Raw genomic sequence first — 18,632 nt, 5'->3', positions numbered from 1 at the left:
TGACCAGCGACAGGACCCGAGGGAGCAGCATGAAGGCATGTCAGGGGGTTGAGGCTGGATATTAGGAAAAGGTTTTTCATCCAGAGGGACACTAGCACAGGCTGTCCAGGTAAGTGGCGGAGCCCCATCCCTGCCGGGATTAACTGTGCGAAGATGTGGCACATGGGGACACGGTTTAGCGGTGGCTTTGGCCGTGCTGGGTTAACGGCGGAGTCGATGCTGTGAGAGGGATTTTCTCGCCTCGAAAATGACATGATTTGTGGAACATCATCCCCTGAGAGCTGCACCTTTAGCGCCGGGCTCGCTGCAGCGCCAGCGCCGAGGGGTCTCGGGAACCCCCGCGGTCCCGGCGGCGGAGGGAACGGAGCCGGTCCCGTTACGGGCAGAGCTCAGCCTGGACCGCTCTGAGCGGAGCGGAGTCGGTCCCGTTCCAGGCACAGCGGAGCCTGGACCGCTCTGAGAGAAGCCGTGTTAGTCCCATGCCGGGCGGAGCCGAACCAGTCCCGTTCCGGGCAGAGCCGTGCCAATCCCGTTCTGAGCGGAGCCGTGTCAGTGCCATCCCGTGCGGAGCCGAGCCAGTCCCGTTCCGGGCGGAGCCGTGCCAGTCCCATCCCAAGAGGCGCAAACCAGTCCCGTTCAGGGCGGAGCCTTTCCAGTCCCGTCCCGTGCGGAGCCGAGCCAGTCCCGTTCAGGACGGAGCCGTGCCAGTCCCGTTCCGGCGGAGCCGTGTCAGTGCCATCCCGGGCGGAGCCGTGTCAGTCCCGTTCCGGCGGAGCCGTGTCAGTGCCATCCCGGGCGGAGCAGTGTCAGTGCCATCCCGGGCGGAGCAGTGTCAGTCCCGTTCCGGCGGAGCCTCCGCCCCGCCATGGCCGCCATGGCCGCTCCGCCGCCCGCCGAGCCCCCGGTGCCCCCGGGCCGGCGCCGCCTGTCGCTGCCCGCCGTGGAGCCGCTGCTGTTCCTGGCCACCCTGTCGCTGGGGCTGCAGGGCCCGCTGGCCACCCAGTACCTGTGGGACCGGCTGGGGGCCGAGCACGGCTACAGCAACAGCACCAGCACCGACTCCTCCTCCGGCTGCGGGGACGGCAACGCTACCGCCGACCCTCTGCGGCAGGTGGGGACACCGGGAGACACGGCGGGACCGGAGAGCCCTGGTGTGGATGAAGAGCTCAGGGGGAGAGCCGAGAGGGGAGGCACGGGATGGATGGGGAGCCGGGGGGAAAGACGGGTCCGTGGGGTTGGGGAGCCCCGGAGGGAGCGGGGGGCTCAGGGTGAACGGGAGGTCCCAGGGGAGCAGGGGAGGAGAAGTGCCCCGGGGAACAGGGAGCCCCAAGGGGAACAGGGAGCCTCAAAGGGAACAGAGAGCTTGAGAGGAGCTGGGAGTCCCTGGAAGCAGAGTCAGGAGGGAACGTGAAGCCCCAAAGGGAGCAGGGAGCCCTGAGGGGAAGGGGAGCGTAATGGAACCACGGAGCGCCAGGAGGAGTTTGGAGGAGCTCAGTGGATGCTGTTGGATCTCCTCAGCCGCCTGTTTCTCCTGCAGGAGGTGGAAGCTCTGGTGTCCCACTGGAACCTCTACATCAACCTGGGAGGTTTCTTCGTCAGCCTCTTCTCCGTGACCCTCCTCGGCACGTGGAGCGACAGCGTGGGCCGGCGCCCGGCGCTCATCCTGCCCACAGCAGGCATGGCCCTGCAGACAGCCATCTACCTGCTGGTCATGTACCTGGAGCTGCACGTCGCCTTCTTCCTCCTGGGACGCATCCTGAGCGGCCTCACGGGCGACTACAACCTGATCCTGGCCGGCTGCTTCTCCTACGTGGCCGACACCAGCGAGCGGCGCGCGCGGACGTTCCGCGTGGCCATCCTCGAGGCCTGCCTGGGCACCGCGGGCATGGTGGCCAGCATTGGCGGCGGCCAGTGGCGCAAGGCCCAGGGCTACATCAACCCCTTCTGGCTGGCCTTTGCTGCCAGCCTTGCTGCCACCCTCTACGCCGCGTTCTTCCTGCGGGAGTCGGTGAAGCAGAAGAAGGAGGCCAGGCTGTTCACGCTCAGCCACTACAAGGCTGTGTTCAGGCTGTACACGGCCCCCGAGCAGCCGAGCTCCAGGTGGAAGCTGGCTCTGTACTCCCTGGCTTTCTTTCTGATTGTCACGGTGCATTTTGGAGCCAAGGACATCTATGTGTTGTACGAGCTGGGCTTCCCTCTGTGCTGGGCTTCTGATCTCATCGGGTACGGCTCGGCCGCCAGCTACCTGGCGTACCTGAGCAGCCTGGCGGGGCTGAGGCTGCTGCAGCTCTGCCTTGAGGACACCTGGGTGGCAGAGATAGGCTTGCTCTCCAACATTGCTGGGCTGGTGGTGATGTCTCTTGCTACCACAACGCCACTGATGTTTACAGGTGATGCTGAGGGTTGAAATCCCTGTTTCTGGTAGTGTGCTTCACGGGGAGTTCAGGCATGTGAGGGAGTTCTGCCTCGTGCACCAACAAAACTGTGCCTTGCTAAGGGCAGTGTTGTCCAGACACTGAATTTGGAAGTGCATCCATGTAGTTCCTAGAACATTAGGCTTCCTAGAACTGTATTATACTGCACACACAGACCAAAGTGCCTTATGAGATCCAGGAGGGGGAACTGTGTTTAAATATAGCAGGGAGACACTGCCAGCAGCTGCAGATTTCTGGGGCTGGCTTGGGAGGCTTTATTTTTCAGGTGACCTTTCCCTAATGTGCTGTGTCTTGCTCACAGGTTATGGAATTCTGTTCCTTTCCATGGCAGCCACTCCAGTCATCAGATCCAAGCTCTCCAAGCTGGTCAGTGAGACAGAACAAGGTAAGGAATTAACCACTGTGCTTAAGCCAGATCCTGAAACACTTTTTTTTTGAAATATTGAAACCAGACTCCTGTGCCCCTGCATTCATCCTCAGGCCCAGGGTAATTTTATTTTTTTTCCCCCCAAATAATTGTCGTTCTTTGATTCAGACTCGCTGCATTTCCGACATGAGAACAAGGGAAGAAAAGCAGGAGTAGTTCATTCATCCATACATTCATTTCCAAAACTTTTACAGGGAGCAAGAGTTAAAATGGATTATATAACAAGGAGAAAAGAGTCATTCTCCTGACCATAACTTTCCTCTGTAGATCAGTAACAGTGGGGAGAACCAGGTGCTGTTGGAGGGTTGTATCATTGACCACGGTGAAAGATCACGGATAACCCACAGGAGGAGCATGTTTGCCTTTTGTCCAGTTCTGTGTTTGGAGGGTTTGCACTTGCTGTGAAACACAGCACAGGAATGTCTCTGGGGCCGATGGGGAGGAGGGAATCTGGGTGGCAGCAATGGAGAGGTGATTTTGCAATACTCAGGTTTCTTATTTTGGGACAGCGATGGCACGTACAGCAGATTTATGGTGCTAAATCTTGTGCTGTACTTAATGTTTAACAAGTGATAAGAGGTGCCCTGGCCTGGAGCATTTACAATCCAGCTGATAAAATGTCCTGGCCATCTCTTGATACAAATCCTGCAGGTTGGTGAGGTGGTCATGGCCACAGGCTGGACATGCCAGGCCAGTCCTGTCCCACCTTACCACGCTTGATATTCACACACTTTTCTGATGGCAAGTGCAAACCCTTGGAAAGATTGGCAGAATGCACTGATGGTGATGTGTTACAGCTGTTTACAGGCAATAACCGCCTGTCTATCTTATCATTAACCTCTTATCTCTCTTTTCCAGGTGCTCTCTTTGCTTCTGTTGCCTGCGTGGAAGGGCTGTGTTCACTTGTGTCTACAGGAGTGTTCAACTCTCTCTACCCTGCCACCTTGCACTTCATGAGGGGATTCCCATTTCTCTTTGGGGCTATAATCCTCCTTATTCCAGCAGCTATCCTTGGGTAATTTACTTCAGATGTCCAAACTTTGCCATGCAATGTCATATGGAAAATACTATTTACTCTATTTACTCTTAGGATAGAAGCTGGCAGTTTTAAAGGCATATTTTCAGTTCTGGTTGTGAGAGGGTGTCTCCAGTAGAAAGAGGTGCAGGTCATTTCCTTTGGAATCTGAATCCTAGGGATAAACCTGCAGCCTGAAGTTTTTCAAACCAACATTCAAAGTGCTTCAAAGCCTCACTGCAGCCTCAATGGAATCCAAAATCTGGAACTGAATTTGAAAGTTCTTCACGGAAGAGATGGAGCTCTCTCAGCAGTCTCTCTTCCTGTAATTTCGTTAGTAATTGAAGCAGAAGTTTTGTTGTGATAGAAAACAAATCCCCTGGTAGGTTCTGGGAGAGGGAATGTATTTGGATTTGCAGAAGTGCAGCAGTTCCTGGCAGGGTCATATTATTTTGTTCCTCTGAAACTTTTAAGATTCACTCCATTCAGCAACATCCTCATTTGACTTTGGAAGCTGAAACTATTCATTCTTTTCTAGGTGGATACAAATCTGGGATTCAAAACACGACTACAACCACTTCCAAGAGGCTTCCCTGACCCCCACAAAAGACTGAATTTAATGCCAAGGAATTGGCCAGCACGGCAGTGTCCACCTGAACACTGCACTTCATTCTTCCCTCAAAGGACTGATCAGTGTGGGAGGGACACTCTGCTGTCCTTACTGACTTTTAAATGCCAAATAATTGGAAATCACAGGAGGAAATTGATTTGGAGCTGTGAATGGCTCCAAAACCAGAGAAAACCCAAGAGACCCCAGAGCAAATCAAGCTGTTGAGGGCCTATTGCAAAGCTGCTTTGTGGTTTGGGGTTGGTGGGGCCAGAAGGCTCTGCCCTGCTTTTAGTGGGGAGAGAGGACTGAGTTCTGCTGTAATTGCTGAGCATTTTCCCCTCAGGGTATTCCAGTGTGCAGGGATGAGCTGTTGGTGTGGGTGAGGCACAGGCTGAACCAGAAGCACCCAACAGTGTCCTGTGCCCCAAATCATCACATTGCCAGTAAAAACCCAACAAATGTGACATGCCAGACCACAAAACTCCTTATGGAGAGGGGTGGTTTAGCACAGGAGTGCTATTGCTGTCCTTACTGACTGAGCCAGCTTTAGTTGTGCAAGTCAGAGGTGTCCTAAGAACAGGATCTAATCCATGAAGTGTTGGTAGGAGTGCCAGTGGTATGTCCTGCCTTGTCTGGAGCTCAGCCCAGGATCTCAGAGGGATCTCAGAGGTGGTTTTGAGAAGTAACAGATCATCTGAGAATACTGCAGGGCCAGTAGAATAAATCCTGGGTTGGGAGGGACCCACGAGGATCCTTGGAGCAGCTCCTGTAGGTGCCTTAATTGACATAAAAATTGACATAGCCAAAAGCTATGAAGGAGAAAATTGTCAGAATTGTTCCCCCCTTACACTGCAGATCTGAGCCCCAGTCATGTGAAATCCCTGCTGTGCTGATCCAGAGCCCTTCCTCAGCAAGATGGGGACAGGACTAGTGTCTTTAAGATTAATCTTTTTTGTTGTATGTGGCATAATCTTGTGTTAATGACCTCAGTGCTGCTTGTCCTGGGATCTCTTGATGCCAGCAAGCAAACTCCATGTTCATGGTACTTAAATTGTTCTTTCCAAAGCATTACCTGTGTTGCTGCAATCCTTTTTTTGTCTTCAAAGTGCCATAAACCAGTTCTGTGTACACTGCACTGCACATGCTGTTCAGGTACGTGCAGTAATGACTTTACTGTTACTTCAGATTGAATAAAACCTCCGTGCTCTTTTATGGTTCATAAAACTCTGGATATCTTGTGCAGCTGTTGGTATCGTTTGTCCTTGACTCATTGGAGGTTTGTCTCCATTATTTTACCTCTCAGTCCTTTATTGAAGACTGCAGTAAAGAAGGAGCAGCAGGAATTTATCTGTCTCGTGGAGAATGAGTGTGTGAAAGTGGAAAGTCAGGGAAAATGCAGGTTTGGGACTTGCCATCAGCCAAAACTTGCTTTTCCTGACCACCAGAGTAAAGCTTGCAGGAGAGCTTTGTCTGAAACCTGTCCTTCAGTGTGCAGAAAATGTGAAATGCTTTAACCCAGCTTTTTGCCTGTGCATTGGGAGTTTGTGGTAGAAGCAGAACTGGGGAGCAGAGAAGCAGGGAGGCTTGAAGAACTTGGTGTTTTGCCACTTGGCCCAAGCAGTTCTGCCAGGGCAGGTTGGAATTACAGGTCAGACTGCTGGGCTCAGCCTGGAATTGGCCTCCCTGGGGAACAGGGCATGCTGTGAACGTTGCAGTAGATGTTTGTGGCTGAGCTGATTGTGAAGTGAAGCCCTCTCCACCCCCTGGGTGCCAATTCAGCTGCTCAGAGTTGTGCAGGGAGGTGAGACCTGGCTCTGCAGGGGGACACATTCAATGGCAGCAATTATGCCTAATTAAAAAAATTAAACCAGAGTTTTTCTAGGCCACCCTCCAAGAGTTGCAACAGTGGAGCCATGGCTGGTGAGAGCAGGCAGAGTCCCTGGGGGTGCAGGGCATCAGTCCATGCAAAGGTGAGTGGGAAGTGAGGGGTTCCTGCAGGAATCCTGCTTGGGAATGTCAGTTCTGCTTAGTGGTGGCGAGTGTGAAAAGCCTGCCGGGAGAGAAGCACGTGATACAGACAAAGAGGAAGGGATTTAAAGTAAAAACCAGATTTATTAATAATGTCTGATTGAATAACTCCAGACACTTTTGACGTGGCAGAGCAAAGGGATGAGGGAGGGTGAGGGCAGAGGAATTAATTTCCTTGGGTCTGCTCCAGCTGGAAGGGGCTGGGTTTGGGATGCTTTGCCAGAAGGAGGGCAAGTTCATTAAGGTGAAGATAATGATGGGGAAGCAGGAGGAGTCACAGTCCAGGCAGCTGGAGCAGGAGATGGGATCTCGTGTCAGGTGAGACACCTGAGCTGGGGAGAGTGAGTAAATCTCCCCACTGAGTGCTGGGTGAGGGGGCTGATTGCTACAGAGCTCCTGGGAAACAAGACACAATCACTCACCAGATTATTGCAGGGAGGAAAATCCTTAGAACTCTTTGTGTGGGGCTCCTTCAGTGGCCATGGAGGCCCTGACTTTCAGTTTCTGAAGGCTTTTCCCTGAAGCAGCTCACAAGAGGCTTTTATCCTTGGCCAGATTCACCTTTGGGCTCATCTGCTGCCTTCTTGTTATTTATTCTGGAGATTAGATGGATTCTAATTCTGATGAATGCTGGGCAAATATGGCTATTAACCTTTCACTGGAGAGCAAAGATGCCATTAACTGGGAGCTGATAAGAGCTATCCATAAAGCACCAGAATTAACTTCTTTATTTTTTTTTTCTGCCCCTGATATGTTTGTGGATCCAAGCCAAAAGAAGAAAGTGTTTGTGTTCCTGACAGTTAAAGCAGAGCTGTAGGGAGAGCAAGGAGGAGGACAAGCTGGCTGAGACTCCTTGTTACCTCCTGAAAAAGTTGAGTTCTTCTTGAGCAAGGATAGGAAGAGGAACCTGTTTGTTTTTCAAGGTGATTCAGCAGCCTGGAGTGTGGAATGCAGGGATTTGTGTCAGGATGCCAGTGGTTCCTCACCAGACACTGATGGTCCTGGAGCATCCTTTGCCAGCCCTTTGCAAAAGCTCCATTTTTCCTGGATATTTTAAGGTGAGGAGCTGCAAAAAGCCCAGGTGGCTGTTGAGAAGAGGTTGATAGGAAGAAGCAAGTGCTGCTTGGAATTGCATCCAGCAGCGAGCAGGGACAGCCCCAGGGAGCTCAGGCAGGGCTGTGGGGGTGTGGGGCTCAGCAGAGAGATTCACCAGCTCCTGCTGAAGGCACAGACCACAGGAGCAGGATAAAATACAGCCACAGTGTGGAATATCTCCACAAGCACAGCAATTAGCATCTTCCCTGCATGGATTTCGAGTTTTCCAGGGTCACAATCCAGCCTCCAGTGCCCTGGAAATACAGACCTGATAAAGTGGTGAAGCTGAAACTTCAGACGGAGGCAAGGAGGGTATTTGAAAAGCACTTTTTGCAGGGATCCTGCAGAAGCTTCACGTGGTCTAACCCCAAATTCCCACTGCCAGAGGTAAGAGCACAAAGTGGTTTTGCAGCACTGGGAGGTGGAAGTCCTTTGAGTAGGGAAGGAGCTCTTGTGATAAAGGGACATTGCTGGGAAAGATAAAGCACTTCAGGAGGCCCCTGTGGGTTATCTTTCCCAAACACAAAGATTTTGTTAGGGCTTAATTTTTATTTGCCCTTTCCTGCTCTCAGTTTCTGACCACAAGGATACTCCTGGGGCACACGGCAGAGCCTCACCTTCCTCTCAATTGCTCTTCTCTCCCTTGTGTCCTCTTACGACGGATTCTCAACACTTCTCCAATTTTCAGTCCTCCAAAGATTCTCCCTCTTTGGATGTGTTTCTGGGGGAAGCTGCAGCTGCCTGTGGGGGTCTGGATGGTGCCAGTCACCCTCACCACCCACAGGAGGACGTGGAAGACACATAATCCATCCCAGAGTCCAGCTTTGCTTGGCTCCCCAGGCGCTGGGGGAGCGAGCGCTGGGGCCGTGGGCTTGTATTGAGAGGGAGTAAGAGCCACAGGATTTCTCTCAAAGATAGGAAAAAAGTCAGGAGGCATAAATTTGGACCCCCACACAAAAAAAGGGGTCGCCTGTGAGTCTGTGAGGCTGCTGTGCTGGTTCTAGCTCTGCCCCAGGGAGTGCAGGCAGTCCAGCCCGTTCTCCGAGCCAGCCGAGGAGTCCCGCGAGGAGCGGCCCTGGAGGAAGCGGATGATTTTGTCAATCGTGGCCTCCTGGTACTCGTGGGACCACCTGAATCGAGGGGAAAAATGTGATGTTTACTTCTTCTGCTGTGTGTGGGGTGCCACAAGGTAGCTCAGTTCATTTGGGCCCGCCAGAGACCCCTTTCCTCCACCCCAGCTCTCCAGGAGCTCCCTTCTCCCCATGGGTGCTGCCAGGTTGCACAAAGGGGAAGCAGGGGGGAAAAGTAACCCAGGTGGTCTGTAAAACTGCCAGCATCAGTGAGGATGTGTGTCCTCCCAGCAGTGTCCCTGTGTCACCCAAAGGAGCTCCAGCACAGCAGCAGCAGGGATGTGGTGGGAACCTTTGCTCCCTGCAAGCTCTGGAGCACCTGGAGTGACTCAGTATCCCTTGGACCTGTTCTGCCACCCTCATCTGTTTGTCCCCATGTCCTTGGGCTCTTTGCTGCTCCTTATGCAAGCTGTTCTCCCCAGGTGTCAAGGAGCCCCATGGCACAGGTGGCTTTTACTTACATGATACCGTTGAATTTCAGGACAGCCCTCATGTCCTTGGGGAGCGTTTCTGGGTCTGGCCACTCAAAATGGTCTGTAACAGGTACAATGTTCTTCCCAGAGTTCAGGGCTGTCACAATCTCCTGCAGGAACAGAACAGGCAGGTGCTCATGGCCTCTATCAGCCCCTCACCAACTCTCTCCCACCAGAGGTCCCACCTGGTGGCATCTCTTACCTTGTGTACCCAGTCCTTGCACTCGGGGTCCTCCATGCATTTATCCAGCGCGTTTGGTGAGAGCACCAGCACAAAATTCCGGGCACTCAGGACACTCTGGATCAGCTTGTCTTCAAACTTCCCTGCCTCCAGCTTCTCCACATCAATGAACACGCTGAAGCCGTGGAGCTGCAGGTGGACCTTCAGCAGGCTGGTGGCAAGAGGGGACAGCACCATGAGGAGAGGTTTCATTTGCTGTCTCAGCACGTTGGCTGAGACACAGTGAGACAGAGGAGCAGGGAATGAGATGCCAGCTCCAGCCCAGCTGTCTGGGCACGTGCAGAGAACACAAGGAGCTGGCATTGATACCCTGCTGTGATCCCTTAGAGCTCTAGGAGCATGAGGAAAAGGTCACTCAGTGCCAAAGTGGTATTGCAGCAAGGCCAGGGAATAATGTGCATTGACTCCAGTGGTTTCAGAAGGCTGAAGAATTTCTTTATTAAGCTATACTATATTATACTACATACTATAATATATACTAATACTATAAAATACTAAAGAAAAACCCATGACCCCTTACAGACAGTCATGACACAGCTTTGGCCTAATTGGTCAATCAATCAAAACAACCATCACCAGAGTCTAATTAACAAATCCTTTTTGGTAAACAATCTCTATGACACATTCCACATGTGCTAAACAACAGGAGCACCGAGTAGAGATAAGAATTTTCTTCTTTGTCTGAGCTTTCTCACAGACTTTCCCCAGGAGGAATCCTGGGGAGGTTGTGCCTGCTGCTCTCTGTGAAGAGAGCTGTGGCCACGAAGCAGCGGTGACAGGACTGGGAATTAGCCTGTCCACTGTGCATGTGCTGTCCCCATTTCCTCTGCAGCTTTTGGCAGCCTCTCCCTCCTCCCCATTCCCCGCTTTTCCCACAGGTGACCACCCACCTTCCCTCAGGGCTCACCTGGCCAGCTGGGAGCCGGTGCTCCTGCGGTAGCTGATGAACACGTCGGTCCCGTTGGTCGCGGTTTGCAGCGTGATGGGCGAGTGCAGCGTCTCTGGACAGCACAAAACAACCACCAGGAGTCACAAACCAGCAGCTTGTTGAGTTGGGATTTCAGGGTTTGCTTCAGAAACCTGGTCCCTCCTCTGAAGATTCCCTCCCAGGTGTGTCAGTCGCCTCTCCTTCCCCCTCCCTGACCTCTCCCAGCACTGTCTGTCATCCTGGAATTCCAGAAGGGCATCGAGCAATTGGCAGATTCAAAGGATTCCCTCTATCCTCAGGTTTCCCTCTGGTGGAGAAGCTTTAAGGTGATGGTGAAGGAAAGGAGTCAGTTCTGATGGAGGGCTTGGATCCAGAGCTTTATTCTGGCCCACAGGCCTCTGAATCCAGCACCAGCTCCAACAGAACTCCCTGAACCGTGTGGTTGCTGTTCCTTTTAACCCCAGGGAGAGGGGCAGGGAAGGGGTAGGGAGCCACCAACCAGGTACATGGGAGGAGGTCTCAAGTGACAAAAGACACCTGAATGGCCCAATGTCCCCCCAGGGGCAAGAGGCATCTTTTAAATCTGCCCAGTAACCCAACACCCTTCTAGAACGCCAAGTTTGACAGACAATACTCACCAAGGAGCAAGACAAAGAAGTGACTGACACACCTAGCAGAGAATCATCATAACAAGAAACAAATTTCTGAAGTAAACCCTAAAATCACAACGCAACTCCAACAGCAGCCCATCCCAAACAGCCCCTGCACCCGTTCCCTGGTGGGCGGGCGCACCCCTGGCCGCGGTGAGGATGCGGACGCGGTGGAAGCCGGTGTGGATGTGGCAGTCCTCCTGCAGCTGCTGCTCCGTCACGCGGTGCAGGAAGTTGCGGTCGATGCCGCAGGTGAGCAGGTTGTAGGTGTACTGCCGGAACTTGGGCTCGATGCTCCCCAGCCAGTCGGCCAGGTTACTGCGGTCGCAGGTGGAGTAGTTGGCGAAGGTCTTGAGCTCCGTCAGCTCCCGGAAAAACCTGGTTGGGGGGACAAGAGGAGCAGTGTAGCCATGATATTGTCTGAAAAATCCTTTCCTTAGGATTTTTTCTCCTGAGAAGCTGAGAGGCCTCAGGAACAAAATGTGAACAATGATTGTCTGCTGCTGTGGAATGCAACAGGTGCATCTGTGATTGGTCTCATGTGGTTGTTTCTAATTAATGGCCAATCACAGTCTGTGATGGTGTTCACGGGGGTTTTTGGATGAGGGAAGAGACGAGAATGTTGACTCCATGTTTCAGAAGGCTTGATTTATTATTTTATGATATATATTACATTAAAACTATACTAAAAGAATAGAAGGTTTCATCAGAAGGCTAGATAAACTAAGAATAGAATAGAAAGAATGATAACAAAGCTTGTGGCTCGGACTCTCTATCCGAGCCAGCTGACTGTGATTGGCCATTAATTACAAACAAGCACATGAGACCAATCACAGATGCACCTGTTGCATTCCACAGCAGCAGATAACCATTGTTCACATTTTGTTCCTGAGACCTCTCAGCTTCTCAGGAGTTAAAATCCTAAGGAAAGGATTTTTCATAAAACATGTCTGTGACAACAGTCCAGCTGTCCGGACTGTCTCAGTCAGTCACAAGCCTTTCTTGTCATTCTTTTTCTATTCTTAGCTAGCCTTCTGATGAAATCCTTTCTTCTATTCTTTTAGTATAGTTTTAATATAATATGTATCATAAAATAATAAATCAAGCCTTCTGAATAATGGAGTCAACATTCTCATCTCTTCCCTCATCCTAAGACCCCTGCAAACACTGTCACAGGGCAGCACTTAGAGACACATGGTACCACTATGGGATTTTTTAAGGAATTTAGAATGAGTTAGACACAGGACCTCTGAGTTGTTTTAGAGGATGTGGTTTGTTTTTCTTATCTTCTGCATAGGCAGGAAGGGTGAGTTCGGCTCACATCTCACCGCACGGTTCAGAAGGTCGCAAGACTTGCAGTTGCAAGATTTTTAAGGATTTATTGACCAATAAAACACTACTAATAAGGATATTTATGCTTTTAACTTAATCCTTTATCCTTATCTTAATCTATTCTGTCTTATGGACTCATGCTACAATGTAAGTTTTCTTAACCAACTATGTCAACACACAAACCTATAGTACTGCACTCTAAACTTCTTGTTTACCTTTGTAACTACTTTTATTTTTTCTGTATCTTAAACTCTGAAACTCTAAACTTTCCTCTTCTGAATGTGTCTCTACTTTAAGCTATAAATCCACATTCTTAGTTCTAGCATTTAAGTTTGGAAGCTTTTTCCAAGGTCTCAAATCAAATCCTGTGTTTAATTCTAAGCTGTGGCTTACAGGCCCAAAGTTCTGAGAGTTCCCTGCATTTTGGATTCCAACATTTTACCTGCTCAGGAGGGAGTGCAGCTCCACACTGGGGTGAAGGATGAAGAACAGGAAACAGAGGAACAGCTGCATGGGAGTGCTGGTCCTCAGGACAACGGGGTGTGAGCAGCTCAGCTAAGGGTCAGTTCCCATTTTTCTGGGTAACTTGCAGGATCCCACCTGCCCTGTGCCATAGGTGGTCTTTCCCCCACCCACACCTCTGCTGTGCAGTGGTCCCATTACAGAAATTTCTCTGTGACTACAAAAAGTGCAGTGGAAAAGCCCTGGCAGTTCAGGTTTTGCAATTGGAGGATCTCCGTTCCTGTTTTTGCAAGGAGGGAAAGGCAGAGACCTTGTCCCTGCTCTGCCATGTGGTGGTGGCCCTGAGGCAGTCCAGTGTGCCCTGGTGCTGGCCCTACCTTTTCCGAGTGATGCTGGAGTCCATCCCCAAATCCTGCTGCAGCTCCTGCTCTGTCAGCCTCAGGAGAATGTCCCCATCCACCTGGTGATCCTGCCAAGAGAAATCCGGGCTGGAGAGGTCCCAGGAAAAGCTGGGTGAGACGCTTGCACCTCTGCTGCGAGATGGGGCAGAGATGTCCCTCCCCATGTGTCCCTCCCCCAGCACAGAGCCCTACCAGGAATCTCTGGCAGTATTTGTTGAATCCAATCTGCTGCAGCCACGTCTGCACCTCGCAGGATTTCCAGTTGGGAACCGTGGGCAGGATGCGCCGAGGAACCTCCTCCCCTATCAGGCGCAGCACCTTTTTGGCCAGGGAGGAGGTGGTGCTGCTGGTGGAGTAGCACACAATCCTCTTCAGGCTCTGCGTGGCCCCAATCTCACTGAAAATCTGGGGACACAAAGGGAGGAGATGTCACAGTGACCGTGTTCACAGGGGTCTCAGGTTGAGGGAAGAGATGAGGATCTGACTCCATGTTTCAGAAGGCTTGATTTATTATTTTATGATATATATTACATTAAAACTATACTAAAAGAATAGAAGAAATTATTTTATCAGAAGGCTAGCTAAGAATAGAAAAAGAAGGAATGATAACAAAGGCTTGTGGGTTGGACTCTCTGTCCAAGCCAGCTCGCTGTAATTGGCCATTAATTGGAAACAACCAACATGGGCCAATCAAAGATCTACTTGTTGCATTCCACAGCAGCAGATAATCAATGTTTACATTTTGTTTCTGAGGCCTCTCGGCTTCTCAGGAGGAAAAATCCTAAAGAAAGGATTTTTCATAAAAGATGTCTGCGACATGTCACTTTGCCTTCCCTCATCCTCTTCCCTATTGTTCCAGACGAAGGAAGGAATGATAAATCTGACTCCATATTCTCAGAAGGTTAATTTATTATTTTATGATACTATATTATATTAAAGAATACTAAACTAAAACTATACTAAAGAATACAGGAAAGATACTTACAGAAGGCTAAAAGATACTAATGAAGACTCGTGACTCTTTCCAGAGCCCCGACACAGCCTGACGGTAATTGGCCAATAAGTCAAAACAATTCACATGAAACCAATGAAACAATCAACTGTTGGATAAATAATCTCCAACCACATTCCAAAGCAGCAAAACACGGGAGAAGCAAATGAGATAAATATTGTTTTCCTTTTTCTCTGAGGCTTCTCAGCTTCTCAGGAGAAGAATCCTGGGCAAAGGGATTTTTCCAGAAAATATGACTGCCACACTTCCCAACAAGCTGTGCTGGTATGGGTAAGGACCAAAAGACACCAAAATGCAGCTGTGCCACGCCTTCTCTTTGTCATCACCCTCCTCCAGGCCAACCTACCCTTTACCTGTGTTTTCTTCTGCCTGGCTTTGATGGCAGCCTCGGTGCACAGGTAGAAGGCGGCGATGCACTGAGCCTCCAGCCTGGAGCTGTCCAGCAGGGGCACCAGGCGCTGCAGGTCCTGCGCTGTCCTCCCCTGGATGTTGTCACTGCTGCCCAGCATCCGGCAGGCGAACTGCTCGGGGTCCAGCGAGGCGATGAAGGGCTCCACCAGCGCCAGCGTCCCCGAGCGCTCCACCTCCTTCTCGATCTCCTTGTTGGTGGCCAGCACCGTGATGGCCAGGCAGGCGTGCAGCCGGATCAGCTCATCGTCTTTGGAGAAGGCCAGGGGGAAGAGCCACTCTGCTGCCTTCTTCTCGATCATGAGGCGCTGGTTGGCCTGGCCCCCGTACATGGCACAGTTGGCCAAGGCCATGGCGCAGTGGCGCAGCACGGCGGGGTCCGTCCAGCGGCACCAGTACAGGATGGTGTCCAGGCCTCCGTCGGAGATGAGCTGGAAGCAGGTCTCCTCCGTGTGCTTGAACATGTGCTCCAGGATGCCAGAGAGGCTCTGGGCCAGCTGGGGGATGTCCCTCTCCTTGGCTAAGTTCAGGATCACGCCCAGACCGATGCGAGCGATGCGGTCCCTGTGGGGAGGAGATGGGGAGAGGGGCAGGTGGATGTGCAAGGGGTGACAGTAGTGGCTTGTGAGGCCCATGCCTTGGTGACATTTATCCCAGGACAGGTATTTATCCCATTACCAGATATGCAATGCAGCAAGGTGCAGCAGGCTGGTGTTGGAGGAACCTGTGTGGGTCTGATGGAAGAATTTGTGATGGGGTGCACATCCCACCTACCCTCACTGGATGCTCTCATGCTCGAGGTAGGATCTTCATAGCAATTAACAGGCAGGGTGGGTTACTGCCAGGCTGGAAATGGATCTGCTGGACCAGCATTGCTGTGGTGTGGAGCTGTTTTGTGTTTGGGAGTGGAACTTGTTTGTCCCCTAAGCACTGCTGACAGGACAGGGCTTCCACACGTGGATGAGCAGCCAGGCAGCCCTGTTCACAGGTGGGACACAGGGGTCTGTCTGTCCTGGGATAGCAGCTGAGGAAAGCTCTTTATTTCCTCACCCTGCACTCTTCTGGAAGAGAACAGCAAGAGCCTAGGGTAGGTGGCCAAGGGCCACCAGCTGCTGCTTGGCCATGGCTGGTCTTGGGAGGTCTGTGCTTAAAATGACACTTGAATGGGGCTGTGCCTTGAAAATGCAGTGAGGAAGGAGAAAATCAGGGTCATAGGATTATTTGGGTTGGAAAGGATTGGAAAATTCATCCATTTCCACCCCCTGCCATGGGCAGGGACACCTTCCACCAGACCAGGTTGCTCCAAGCCCTGTCCAGCCTGGCCTTGGACACTTCCAGATATGGAGCAGCCACAGCTTCTCTGGGCACCCTGTGCCAGGGCCTGCCCACCCTCTGAGATGAGCTCTTGGCTGCGCTCCCATGAGTTTCCTGGGGTGAGTGGCAGCTCCATTCCTGCCTCAGCAGTGCCATTTGGTGGCTCTGTGCTGGAGCTGCTCTGTTAGGGAGGCAGCACTGGCCCTGGTGCCCCAGCTCTGCTGCTCAGGAGGGCAGTGCCATGCTCACAGTGGGGTGATGGCACTCCAGCCTCTGTGCTGGCAGGCAGGACGAGCATTTCTGGGAAGCCTGTGACCCACAGGGCTCTCACTGACCTTGGGGTGGGTTTGACAGGAAATGTTGTGGACAGCCCTGGGAAAAAAAAATAAAATAAAATAAACCCTCAGCCTGGGTCTGGCTGTGAGCCCGGACTCAGCCATGGAGCTGGATGACAAACACAGGTCCCTGACTCCCTGCAGCTGCAGATGCTGCCAGGACCTGTCTAGCTCCCAGCTCAACACCTCTGCTGCTGGGCACGGGCTGGGAGAGTTCTGCAAGAGGGAGGTTGGGCCCAAAGGGGAGCCCCACACCTCCCTGCCATGGCTCAGGAGCTGTGGGGAGTGAGGGGCTGGAATGTCACGGCTGCTCCAAGAGCATGAACTGCTCCTGGAGCAGAAACAACAACTCCAGCAAATGCTTTCTCTTGCTAAGGAGCTGAGTGCTGAATGCAGACCATGCCAGTGATGCTTCCTGGGATTAAATTCCACCCTAATGGGCTTTCCTGATTTAGCTGCTGCTTATTTTTGCCTGCCAGAGCATGAAGTGAGGCCCAAGCTGTGAGTCCACAGCCTTCCAGCAAGAGACATCCCCCAGGAAACCAGAGCAACCTTTGGCCAGGCTCCCTCCACATCCTTTCCAGAGCCCTAGCTGGGCTGGGTTGGGGTGCTCTGAGGGAGAGCAGAGCTGTCAGAGTGCATTTGGGGTGCTGGAAGGGTGAGCTGTGTGTGGGTGCTGTGATTGGGATGTGTCAGGTGCACACATGCACCTTTGTACACACACACACACACACACACACACACACACACACACACACACACACCGTGCCCATGCTCTGACAGAGACATCCCAGCACCTCTCACCTGTGCTGCTGCTGTCCTGGGCAGCAGCACACACACCTGAATGTGGGGCTGAGGGCTGCTGGCCCCTCCTTAGGGCTTCATCCCAGCCGTGGTCAGCAGCAGGGAGGCTCTGGGGAGTGGCTTTGTCCTCCTTGTGCTGCAGTTATGGCTAAAGGAGAGTCACACCTTGTGCTTTGGGCCAGATGCTGTGAGCCAGCCAAACTGACTCAGCTCAACCTGAGGCTGAGGGGGCTCAGGAGGACACCCCAGTCCTGACCAGCACCCCTGGGCTGTGGCTGCTCCTCCTCCCTCAAACTGTGGGCATCCAAGGGGTTTTGTGCAACTGAGAGCATCCATATCAGGGAAATCTGGGGTTGTGGGGATGGTAAGTCAAGGCCAGGTTGGATTGATTTGAAGCAACCTGGTCTGTGGAAGGTGTCCCTGCCCATGGCAGGGGGTTGAGATGAGGGGGTCCCTTTGAACCCAGCCCGTTCTGGGGGCTGTGCCCAGCAGGGCGAGGCTGAGGGGCTCTTTGCACACTCACCTGTTCTCCGCCACCAGGATCTGCTCCAGCAGTTTCCCCGCCTGGCACTTGGTCTCCAGCTCGGCGGTGTAGAGCAGGCTGAGCAGCAGGTCCAGGCCGCCCTCGAGGCGGATCACATCGCACAGCACCTTGGCCACGTCCCTGCCCACGGCGGGCATCCCCCAGGCCTCCTCCACCAGCCGGAACACCTCGGAGAGCGCGGCCCGCAGCGCCGGGGCCGCGTCCGCCCTCACGGCGTGGCCGAGGGCCCTGCGGAGCACGGGCAGGACCCGCTCCAGCGCCTCCCGCGCCTCCGTGCCCACCCCGGGCGAGACCCCGCCGCCTCCGCCGCCGGCCCGGCCCGCAGCCCCGGGCACCGCCAGCAGCTCCGCGCTCGCCATGGCCAGCGACCGGCCCAGCGTGTGCAGCGACAGCAGCAGGGCCAGCATCGGCTACCGCGGCATGCCCGGCGCCGGCAGCCCCCGCTGCTGCCGGGACACCGGAGCGGGGCACCGGAGCGGGGATGCGCTGCCCCGCTGCCCCCGCTGCCCCCGCTGCCCGGCCGGGATGCGGAGATGCGAGCGGGGCGGGATCCGCCTTCCCCGAGCCGGGCTCAGCATCCCGGTCCCCGGGGCTGATGTCACCGGGAACAGGCGCCGCCTCTCTCCGAGGAGGGGCTCGGTGCTGGCGGCTGCAGCCCCCTCCTCCCGATGCTGAGACCCCTAGAGCCCCCCAGAGCCCCAGAAGGATTTAACAGAATCGGGGATGTGGCACTTGGGGGCGTGGATCGGTGGTGGGCTTGGCAGTCCCGGGCTAACGGCTGGAGTCGGGCTTTTCCATCCTAAATGTTATGTTTCTGTGATTGCGGCCTTTCCGTGTTTAATTAGGGTTCATTAATAAAAGGGGAACTGAGTTTTTACATGAATAGATACCGATAGGACAAGGGGGGAGCGGTTTTAAAATAAAAGATGAGACATTTACATTAGATTCTGGGAGAAATTTTTTATTTGTGAAGTACTTGTTCAGGGAA

The 18,632-nt window shown here is 53.0% G+C and overlaps 2 protein-coding genes across 2 annotated transcripts; one reads left to right on the top strand and one right to left on the bottom strand.

Moving 5' to 3' along the window:
- The first annotated feature begins 865 nt into the window (after positions 1-865).
- Positions 866-5,711, top strand: SLC46A1 (solute carrier family 46 member 1). The gene is made up of 5 exons (XM_058817950.1): positions 866-1,111; positions 1,538-2,390; positions 2,737-2,820; positions 3,721-3,877; positions 4,416-5,711. Exons 1-5 carry the CDS (start codon positions 866-868, stop codon positions 4,489-4,491), a joined length of 1,416 nt encoding a protein of 471 aa, XP_058673933.1. The 3' UTR covers positions 4,492-5,711.
- Positions 5,712-7,889: 2,178 nt separating this feature from the next.
- Positions 7,890-18,051, bottom strand: SARM1 (sterile alpha and TIR motif containing 1). Its single transcript, XM_058817909.1, has 9 exons — positions 17,624-18,051; positions 14,593-15,211; positions 13,420-13,632; positions 13,204-13,295; positions 11,175-11,410; positions 10,362-10,455; positions 9,416-9,605; positions 9,202-9,323; positions 7,890-8,740 (listed from the first exon to the last, which is right to left on the bottom strand). The coding sequence occupies exons 1-9, from the start codon at positions 18,049-18,051 to the stop codon at positions 8,611-8,613; spliced, it is 2,124 nt and encodes a 707-aa protein (XP_058673892.1). The 3' UTR covers positions 7,890-8,610.
- Positions 18,052-18,632: the final 581 nt, after the last annotated feature.

The sequence above is a fragment of the Ammospiza caudacuta genome, chromosome 20 (genome assembly GCF_027887145.1).
Source record: "Ammospiza caudacuta isolate bAmmCau1 chromosome 20, bAmmCau1.pri, whole genome shotgun sequence".
Taxonomy (NCBI): Eukaryota; Metazoa; Chordata; class Aves; order Passeriformes; family Passerellidae; genus Ammospiza; species Ammospiza caudacuta.
The sequence above is the reverse complement of the archived record's forward strand: the minus strand, read 5'-3'. Positions and strand labels throughout refer to the sequence as shown.